This window comes from Podarcis raffonei, chromosome 12, assembly GCF_027172205.1.
Source record: "Podarcis raffonei isolate rPodRaf1 chromosome 12, rPodRaf1.pri, whole genome shotgun sequence".
In the NCBI taxonomy this organism is placed as follows: domain Eukaryota; kingdom Metazoa; phylum Chordata; class Lepidosauria; order Squamata; family Lacertidae; genus Podarcis; species Podarcis raffonei.
This window is the reverse complement of record NC_070613.1, coordinates 61,273,945-61,284,837: the sequence shown is the minus strand read 5'-3', so window position 1 is coordinate 61,284,837 and position 10,893 is coordinate 61,273,945. Positions and strand designations below refer to the sequence as shown.

General features: G+C 46.9%; 1 protein-coding gene and 1 long non-coding RNA gene across 2 annotated transcripts; both read right to left on the bottom strand.

Annotated features, from left to right (window-relative positions):
• Positions 1-1,077: 1,077 nt before the first annotated feature.
• LOC128398545 (uncharacterized) lies at positions 1,078-2,361 on the bottom strand. The gene is made up of 2 exons (XR_008327159.1): positions 2,051-2,361; positions 1,078-1,785 (listed from the first exon to the last, which is right to left on the bottom strand). It is a non-coding gene; the product is annotated as an uncharacterized LOC128398545 (long non-coding RNA).
• A 12-nt stretch (positions 2,362-2,373) lies between these two features.
• Positions 2,374-5,984, bottom strand: LOC128398405 (trypsin-like). The gene is made up of 4 exons (XM_053359420.1): positions 5,867-5,984; positions 3,537-3,678; positions 3,051-3,307; positions 2,374-2,672 (listed from the first exon to the last, which is right to left on the bottom strand). Exons 1-4 carry the CDS (start codon positions 5,982-5,984, stop codon positions 2,497-2,499), a joined length of 693 nt encoding a protein of 230 aa, XP_053215395.1. The 3' UTR covers positions 2,374-2,496.
• Positions 5,985-10,893: the final 4,909 nt, after the last annotated feature.

Here is a 10,893-nt window from a genome sequence, read left to right as displayed (position 1 = left end):
ATGAATGCGACCTCCCGGGCAGGACTGGAACTTAGAGGGGAGGGGTGTTATGTACTGAGTTGAATAGGATCCAAACTGCAGCAGTCTGATTGGTCCTAGAACAATAGGATCCAAAAGGCAGCAGTCTGATTGGTGCTAGAACAATAGGATTCAGAATGCAGCAGTCTGATTGGTCCTAGTACAATGCAGCAGTATGATTGGTTGGCAGGAACTATCCAATCATGCTCCAGATAGAAGTGAATCCACAACCTGATTGGCTTACAGTAGAATTCCGGAATTAGCCAATCATGTGCAGCCCATTGTGTAAATAATGTATATAAAGCAGATACTTTGAGGGGACTTTCATTCATTCCTCCTCACCACTATGAGCTGAATAAAGAGCATGAAATCACTTTGCGACTCTGAGTATATTTCAGGAGGGAAGAAGCAAAGAAGTATTTTCTGTTCCTTCTCTCTCTCTCTCTCTCTTCAACCAGCCAATGGGAGAAGACTTGTATCTGCTTGCTCCAGCATCAGGCTCATGCCTGAGGCTGCTTTCACTGTAAATACAAGTATTTTACCTGCATTTATTTTTACTGCTGTTGTTGGTAAGGACAGGTGCTTGACTGTGAGTAAACTATATGTTTTAGCCATACTTTTCAGTCGGTAGCCTGTTTCTATAATAAACAGGGTAACAGAAGTGGGAGATCAGCCTAAAGGCTTTTGTTTTTACTGTTTAAGATGCTCAGCACTGTGCTTCTAAACACAAGCGATAAGCTGATGTTTTGTCTGTTGGCCAGGTTTGTGGAGGAATAAAATATAGTTAATATATTCCCTCACCTACATGGTAAAACCTAACCAACATCTACCATAATGTGAAATCAAGCCATTCCAGGAGGTGTGCCGGAAGCTGAGGAGTGAGGGAGCAAATCATTCGATTCTGCTCCCTTGCCTCAGCCATGACCCCTCTGGTGGTGGGCAGACTGGGGGGTAGACTTCCTAGAAGCCTTCTCTTCCACAGTAGCCAGGCCTGTATAGTCATTGCATTGCTGGTGGTGCCAGATCACAGGGTCTCTCTCAGAGCAGCGAGATACCAGGTCAGAGCTCAATCTGGCTTTATTGCTCTTCAGTTGTTGGCAATTGTGTAGTGGATCCAGTCTTCAAAGATGCAGACCTTGGTGTACAGCCCCAGCCGGTTCTCTTCACTGCAGCTTTTCTTCCAGGACAGCAGTCCTTGGAGGGCTTCTTCACACACCAGGGGGCTGCCAACATCTCCCTAAGACATAGACAACAGCTTTGGGACTCTCCAGGGGACAGGATCAAATCATGGCAATTTCTCACTGTCGTTATTTGAACTCTCAGGCCCTGGAGCACTGCCTGCAACAGGAGAGAGGGAGCTGTGTGAGGCTTTCCCCAGCCACAAGTACCTCCTGAGTGGTCCCAAGAGGTTGGCTCTTGCAGCTGGAGAATTTCCCTTCCCCTGTTGGGGTGGGTGTGCACTTGCGCTTACAGCCCCTCTGGCCCTCTCAAGAATGTAGGAAAAACATAAATGCTATTTAACTTTGATATGGGGAGGATTTGGCACATGCCTTTTCATTGTACTTTTCAAATATATTATGCTTTGTTGTTTAGTTCTGGTTAATGTTCGGCCAGTAGCTACTAGCCTGCCTATGGAGCATGCTTGTGCTTGTGAGTGAATTGGTTGGAGACAGCTCTAGTCTGAAGGGAAGCATTCATCTATATGGTGTGTGGATGCACATAATTAGACCATGTTACTGAACTCAAAATCAGGGACACCTATACAACCTTACGCCTGCCAACCTAGCAGTTCGAAAGCACCCCCAGGTGCAAGTAGATAAATAGGGACCGCTTACTGGCGGGAAGGTAAACGGCGTTTCTGTGTGCTGCTCTGGCTCGCCAGATGCAGCTTTGTCACGCTGGCCATGTGACCCGGAAGTGTCTCCGGACAGCGCTGGCCCTCGGCCTCTTGAGTGAGATGGGCGCACAACCCTAGAGTCTGTCAAGACTGGCCCGTACGGGCAGGGGTACCTTTACCTTTACCTTATACAACCTTACCTCCCACCAAAAAGTGCAGGCTCAGGGGGCCACCAAAACCGCACCTCTCACCCATGGCTTGGAGTGGCTAGGAGCACACATGCCCATCTGGGAGGCCAGGCAAGGCATGCAGGCTACTCTAGGCACCCATCTCATCAGCCCTGCAGGACCATCTCCCAGGTTGGCCAGTGGTGCTATTGGAACTGTGAGTGGAGTGCCAAGTGGCGCTTGGATAGAAGAAAGATAGAGACAGCAGGTGAGAGTTGCAGGAAGAGAGGGAGGGGGAGACGAAGAAGAGCAGTCCTGATGGTCATGGAGAAAATCATAGGCAGAAAGCAAACTTTTGGAGTTTCTGGTCCATGGTCTCTCCCAGCTTCAGATGTACTGGTACAGCTTCTGGCCAAGATCACAAGGGAGTCAAGGTATGCCTCTGCTTGTTTGCTCCCCACCCACCCACCCCAATCACTGGACTTGCCAGTAAAAAGAGAAGAGCCTCACCTTGCAGGCATCTTGGCTGCTGTCCAGCTGTCCAGCACAAAGCATCCTGTCAGTGAACCGTCCTGGGTAGACATTGTTGCACGTGGCATCAGATGTGACTGGAAGGTAGGAGCACTGCAGAAGGTTGTCTGTTCCATCAGCTGTAAGCCCAAAATATGTTGATCCTGAGCAGCTGCCTGGGGCAAGGCAGGAGGGAGACTCTTATGCTCAGGCCTCACCCCTCTCTCCTTGAGCTCTTTCTGCTTCAAGGGGGCACTGCCACCTGCCATGAATCTATCATAGTACAATGAATTGTTGGTGCCTCCCTCCCACCATTTGCCGTTCATCTACCCTTCCCTTTTTTGCATGGTGTCATTTATCCCATGCATCACTAAGGAACTTCAGTGCCCCCTTGCGCATCCCAACCATAATCCCCCATGGCCACGAAGAGGGGCATCTTCCAGCAGCCCCCTGCTCCAGTCTGTCACAGTTGTTGCTGGTCCTGGTTAGTCTCTCAGCACCACCCTCTCTGTACTCACAGTTGCTGCTGATCCATTCTGAAGCCAGGCACTGGGTCCCAGCTATGGCACATTGGCTGGGCAAACTGATGGGCTGCACTAGCTCACCCAGGACAGCTGGTTGTGCAAGCTTGATGAGCATGATGTCATAGTCCAGTGTGTAATTGTTGAACTGCTTATGAGGGACCAGCTTGGCAGCAGCAATGACCTGTTGCTTCTCCTTAGGAGGAGTCTCAGGGACTTGTAGGCCAAGCCAGACCTCCATGTGGTCTGGGCTGCTGGAAGAAGAGCAGGTGGGTCAATAGTGTTCTCCCTAGAGTTTTTCTGCCTCAGCCTGGGTTGAAAGATTCCTTGCTCACCCTCAAGGATTCTTGTAGGCAGGCAGTCAAATGCACAAGTTGCCCTCCTATTTCAAATGAGAACAGAGCAGCCAACAGCAGAGAATGGACTTTATTCCCTGTGGGAGACAGATTGTGTGCAAAGGGTGTGAAGCAGGCTTATACCCACCTCCTGCTGCACTGAGCTGAGGACAACACCCATTCTTGGCTGATGAGGGCCCCACTGCAGACATGGTGCACTGACTGGAGGGAGACTTGCCACGGCACAGAATCTTGTTGGTACTTGGCACTACCAACCAACTTCTCAGCAGCTGCAACAGCTCAATATATAATTGGTAGAGGGGAAAATCAAGACTTTTTCACTGGTTAGGAACATGCTAAAATGCAATGTGGCCTCGTGAACTCAGGAAATGGCATCCAGCCTATCCCATGGCATCTGTCAGCCAGACTACGGTAGCTAGATGAGGGCGCTGCATGCAATCTCTTCCTGCTAGTAAACAAAGGCTCAACTTTTTGCCACCATATCCTGCTTTCCACCTCCATCTCCCTGCATAGGAATCCTTTGAATTATTGGTCTCATATTGCAAGTAAGTGTGTCTAGCAACTGTTCCTGATTAATTTCTGCCAGAGTTCTACATACCATCACTCATACTGCTAAAATAAAAGCCACGATATTAAATCACAGGAAAGATAATAATGTATTATTGTAGACTATTCCAAAACAGTAACTATAGTACACTATAATAGTGACATTTCCTCTTTGTACAATCAGCCCAAATAATTGACTGCTTTTAATTATTCTGACATGAGCTGTTAATTTATTTTCTTACAACCTGCACATATATATGTACTGTATATGTGTATTATTATATATGAGAATAAAATCAGCATGAAAACATCATTAAAATGCAAATAAATACAATTAGTTAACAGAGTTGAGATTCCTGCATTGCAGGGGATTGAACTAGATGACCCTAGGGGTCCCTTCCAACTCTACAATACTATGAAAGAAGATTCATGTTACAAAGGCTTTTCTAAACATTAAAGTTTTCAAAAGATGTCTGAAGGGAGGGATGGCTCTTGGTGGCAGGGAGTTCCACAGGGCAGGGGCTGCCACACCAAAGGCTCAATCCCTAATGACGTCCAGCTAAACCTCAGGGTTCATTGGGGTGAGGAGACCAGCAGAAGTGCCCCATCAACAGATCTTGGTGGTCACGTTGGAAAGTAAGTACTTTGGGGTCTCATGGTACTTTGGGACCAAGTTGCTTAGGGATATGTCAGTTTCACACACTGTTACAGAACAAATTCAGTGATGGACAGCACAGATTGACCAAATGCTGCTATGGTAAGTCTAACACCACTGAGCTTTTTTTAATAAAGTGGGACTGGGTGAATAGTCTGAATGGTCAGTGTAGAGAGTGGGTTTTTTGGTTGTATCCAACTAAGTAATACTCGGAGTAGTCCCACTGAAATCAGTGGACTTAAGTTAGGCATGCCCATTAATATCAGTGGGTTAAATCTGAGTATGACTGACAATGGTGATAGCCCTCCTGCATTTCTGTTTCCTGGCTTAACTGCCTGGTTCTCCTTCCCCTCCTCTGTTGCCAGAACACTTCTACTTGCACACTGAAATCTTAGCCCTCTTCTGGATTGATGGCCGTGGATTTGCATTCCAGCTTCTGTACTGCAGTTTTGTTCATCCTCACCCAACATTTCATGACTATTCTTGGGCAGATAAACTGTCCAGATTTGGGGGGGGGGGGGGATTGTACCTGCAAGAGCCGCCAGCAGTAAACTGCAACCCAGCCACAGCATGTTCTCTTCTCTCAAACTGGCCTCACTGAGAATCTGGAGTCCTGTGTGCACCTGGAAGTCGTCTAATCTCCCAGAATGGAGAGAAGAGAAGAAAGAATGTTTGCACAGCTTTCACATTGACTCTTGTCCATGCAGTTTGGCTATTTTTAGTAACATTTCTGAAGGAGATAAGATTGCTGCTCCTTTGGGTTTGTAGGAGGTCTGGGCTGCAGGTTCCCCAAGTTTTCAGAGTGTTTCGTATTCAGACCCAGCATTGGGGCATTGAGCAGCTCTTTCAGCCTAACAAATCATCAGCAAAAACAATTACAGCCTAGAAAACACAACAGTGGTACCTGAGGCGCGCTTTCCCGCTGGTGCGCGATTTCCGTTCTCACCCTGGGGCTAAGTTCTCAACCCAAGGTACTACTTCCAGGTTAGTGGAGTTTGTAACCCAAAGTGTTTGTAACCTGAGGTACCAGTGTATTAACAAAGCGGCAACAAAAATATGCTAAACATTACAATTACAGCAAAAGTCATATTATATGATTAACAAAGCATTTATAATCTATAAAACAGTATTAGCAACTAAAAAAATAAACCAAGCGCTGTTAATACACGCACTCTCCATGCCCCCATGACTCATAATCTTTCACTCTATTCAGTTCATTGAAATAAACATAATGTCCATTGCTTAGCCAGCCTAGCCATATGCTGCAGCAGCTGGCATCCTTAGGTGGCGGGCCAGGGCGGAGACGGTGGGACATAGACCAACATCTACCTTTGGGTAGCTCTTCCAGGTGCTGTTGATGAGGAACATGTTCATGTCACCCTCAGGAGGTCAATTCCCACTCAAGGAAGTCCGATGAGCCTGTCCCTCAAGAGCAGCAATCCTGCTGACATGTGCTTGAACAACTTCTTCTAGCGGCAATATAGGTGTTCTATGAATTTGAGAGGGGAACCCCCCCAACCCCAAGAAAATAATAAATGATAGGGTTTTGATTCATAGGGTTATTGTCCAACCCCTTGCAATGCAGGAATCTCAAATAAAGCATCCATTTGGAATATGAAGGGAAAATACAAACTGCAGACGAATTATGGGCAAGCTTATGCAAAACAACCTGGCTACGCTAGGGCTACTAAGAAGTGATGCAGGGTCACTGAGGGCCATTGGTAATGCAAGATAACTGTCCTTCCCCCCTGCCCAGATGTACAAACAGAGACAGGAGATTTGGAAGGTTACAGGGGTAGCAGAGCATGATGTCATATGTAGAGTTGGGGGCTGAGAACAAAGGAGAGAACCATTTTGGCAGGATGGCTGAAGGGAGGCTGGGAGAGATGCCTTGGACTCCACTGCTGCACTGCTGTGGGGAACAAACCCCTCTTGGATGACCACGTTGTTAGATCTGGACTCCTTCCATCCAAATTCAGGTGTAGATATGTCAATATATCATATTTCTTAAAGCTACAACAGCCTCCTCCATGCCTTCATTCTCAAGGGAACACAGACCCTGGGTAAGTGCCTGGGACTCCCCTGGAATCTTGCCAAACCTCAGCAGAGATTGTGGGTGGCATCCAACCAACAGGTGTTATATAGATATATTTATTTTGTGGAAAGATAACAAAGCAGTTCTGGTATGTTTCAGGGACTTTCCTCTCTCAGTTGTTAAGCTGGCATTTGGGAATGCTACAGGCAAAGTTTTCCAGGCCCCCATATGCATCAGGCATCTTCCATATAAAAGACTGAGAGCCAGTGTGGTGTAGTGGTTAAGAGTGGTGGACTCGTAATCTGGTGAACCGAGTTCTATTCCCCGCTCCTCCACATGCAGCTGCTGGGTGACCTTGGGCTAGTCACACTTCTCTTAAGTCTCTCAGCCTCACTCACCTCACAGAAAATTTGCAGCTCAGGACAGGAGCCCAGCAAGGGGCTCACAAGCCTTCTGCTTGAAGGCCACAAGCAGTTAATTGAAATCAGAAGCCCTCAGCTTTGGCATCCTCAGAGGATGCAAGTGCACCACCGCCTCCTATGCCTCTCTCAGGATTTCCTCATGCACAGAAGTCACAAGCAGAAAGTAACTTTTCTCCATTATTTCTTTCCCCAGCAGGAGGGCCTTCGGGTCCCAACTCCAAGAGTGACATTTAAACAGTTAAAAATTAAACAACTGCCCCATCCATTCCCCCTTTCCCATCATTCTCTTCACACTCCCAAGTCTCTTCCTGAAAGGGGAAGGGGTGGCTTTTGTCTCTCCCCTCTGCAAGTACCTGATGAATCTTCTCTTTATTCAGGAAGAACTTTCTGATAGCAAGAGCTATTTGACAGTGGAACACTCTCCCTCAGGAGAATGTGGACACTCTTTCATTGAAGGTTTTTAAACATTGGTCATCTGTCATGGGTCCCTTGCAACTTTACAATTCTATGATTCTATCATTCTGCCAGAGGTGTACTGGGGAGAAGGGGGAGTCCCAGGGCTGCAGGGGAAGGATGCATGGATCTCCTGCCCTTCTCATGTAGGAGAGAACTAAGTCAGGGAGCCAAGGTTCCTCCCTCTCTTCCTCTCTGCAAGGCCTGGGAGGGGCAAGTTTGCAGGAGGTCTGCAATGATATTCTTCATTTGTATCAATAATGCTGCTTGCAGGGGCAAAACTAGGCTTTCTTTCACCAGGGTCAAAAATGGTAAAAGTCTGCAAGCCTTTACGCAATGACCTGGGAGTAAGCTCCATTGAATTCAGTGGGGCTTACTTCTGAGTAGACATGTTGCAGTGAAAGGCTCAATTTACAATAAACACTCCACAAGTTTCCTTTAAAAATTGCTGGTTGTGCTTAACCATTCCATTTAAAAAATGTGAGGTGGATTGGCTACATTTTTCTTCATAATTACAAGAATGCAGGAATCTCAACTAAATGAATCTCCATGACAGATGGCCATCCAACCTCTGCTTAAAGACCTCCAATGAAGGAGAATCCACAACCTTCAGAGGGTAAAGACATGGCAGAGGCTAATGTATCAATAAGATAAACAGATATAAACAGCAATAAAGGATATTGCTATTAACAGAGATAAAACTGATATGCACACATTCGTTTCATTGCTTTGACACATTTGGTAATTTTTACAAGTTACAAAATTGTATAAAAGGGTTGGCAATGCATATGTTCGAGGCCTGGGGCCTTTGGGTTTTGACCTGGAGTTACTGACCTGCTCCTGTAGAATTAATTAAATCAATAAAGTGATACCTCTTAGGTGCCTTACTGCTTATCTCTGGTCTTGACAGTATATTTAAGACAACTAAAATCCTACCTAGGAGGAACTGCATTTCCATGACAATGAGATTTTATTTCCTTTAAATTTTAAAAGGCGGGGGCATTTAAATTTTAAAAGGCTGCTATTAGCCGCTATCACTTTTGGAGCTATGTTTGTGCGTTGTGAGAAGGCACATATCTACATGGATTGTATCTCTAACACCAAGAAGCATTTATTTATTTATTTATTAGATTTATATTCCGCAATTCATCACAAGATCTCAGGGCGCTTCACAAGTTTAGAAATCAGGTGAGAAATCCAGGATTGTACAATAAGTGCAACTGGGAACCAGTGGATCCCCACCACCACCACCACACTGACGGGCTCAGAGGAGGCCAGTCTTCCGAACTCACATGGCATTACATGGTTTGGGCCAACACACACACACATACCATATATGTAATATATATATAGGTGATATATATCACACCTTTTCCCCATCCCAACACAACTCGTTACCAGAGCCTGAGCTGGAAGGGAGCAGCTTACAACAGCCCAGCAATGAAGCTCACTCCGACTGCCGCCTCCTGCAAACTGGTTTGAGAGACGGATTCCCGCCGCCACAAACCAGGCCAGCCTTATGAGACCCCATTGCAGCTGGAGAGGAATGCGCACAACAGCCCTGCATGGTCCTCTGCCGTGGCTGCTGCTGCTGTGAGAGAAAGCGCTGAGGTGACCTTAGCTGTTTTGTTTTTTTAATAGTTTTTTTTAATTAAGAAAAAATTATTTCATACAGCAATTTCATAATAAAGTCCCAAAGCTTTTTACAACTATTATAAATGTACAGTAAAAAAGAATTAAAATTACAGAGGACATCAGCTAACTATTACAGAAAATGACACAGAAAAGTTTTTAGCAAATATATAAGTTTTTAAAAGCGTATTTTTATTAAATATTTCTTGATTTACAAAAGTATGTGCAATGTCTCTTTTTTCAAGTTACATATTCTGCAGATCAGTTTCATTTTTTGAGACAGTAGTGTTATATTAGAAAGAAAAGGGGGAAAGAGGTGGAGGGGGCCATGGTGGGTGGGGTTAGGGTCAGGTGGCGATGTTTCTGTTTTACATTTGTGGGGTTTGGCGTCAGCATCGTTTGTGCAGGTTCTCTTTACTATTCGCTTGTGTTCCTTTGGTGGTGGGAGAGGTTGGGGTTGGCCATGGGTGTGTGAGTGGGGGCTGGGGGTGTTTTTGAATCAGGTTAGCCAGAGGGATTCCTTTGCTGTTGGTGGATTCTTGTCATTGTCTTTCTTGGGCTGTGAATGTGATAGAAGGGAGCCATACAGGGTGAAGGCATCTTCTTCTATTTGTCCCCGTATCAGTTTCAGTTTGTTGGTTAGTTTTCCAAGAAACATAGCTGTCAACTTACAGATTTGAAAATAAGGGACCAGCAGCCTTGAAAATAAGGGATCAGCAGCCAAAATAAGGGATTTTAGTCAACCAGCTGAAATACGAACTTAAAAGGGACCAGATAATTTGGGAGAGCAGCGCCGGTTTTTAGCCCTTCGTTTCCAGAGGTTGCTGCTCAAGACACCAGCTGATGAAACACTGCAATTAAATAACTACAAGCAGCAACCACTTTTCGCGCAAAACGAAGTCCAAGCTACGAAGATGCTGCTGCAGTTCTGTATCTTTTCTCTCGTGCTCCATCTGCAGCTCTCAATTCCATCAGGTGGGGAGGGAGGAAGTGGGGGGGAATAGCGCCTGAAATAAACCCGCAGATCAGACCATCTATGCTAGTCTACCACTACAAATCTATGGGAGAAGCGCTTGCAGTCCTTCCCTTGTAGCCCTTGGAACGCCTGCCTGCGCCTCCTCCTCCTCCTCCTCCTCCTCCTCTCTCTGAACTGCTTTCTCTGTGGTTGCCCTCACTCTCCTCTCAAGGCTCCTCGGCAATTCATAGGCCACGCCAGGCTGCCCATCTCATCCGGAGGCCCAAGGCAGAGAAGCTCAGTTCGGTGACTGCGAGGAGGATGGCGGTGGAAGGGCCCGAGGCTCCCGCCAGTCCCGGTGGGGAGAGGCTCCCAGGGGCCGAGGCTGGTGAGAGGAGGCCGGGCAGCCAAGCAACACAGTTGGAGCCTCCCTCCTCCCTGGCCAGCAGGGAGGGAGGGAGAGGAGCTGCTTCCTTTGAAACCCGGGAAATTTAAGGGACATCATCAATCCGGGACAGCTGCGGGACACGGCGCTGGGATAAGGGACTGTCCCTCCAAATAAGGGATGCTTGACAGCTATGAAGAAGGCGGTTTCCCACCCTACTGGCTACCATTGGCCCAGGCTTACTCCCAACAGCTATCTTGACTTCAGCTGCACTTTAGCCAAAGGCCCGGAAGCTGCGTTCACTTCCGCCCACAGGACCCGCTACTCTATGGTCAGGCAGACCAACTCACTCCAGGCACGGCGCACGCGTGGCCTTCAGCTCCCCCAGCCAATCTTGACAA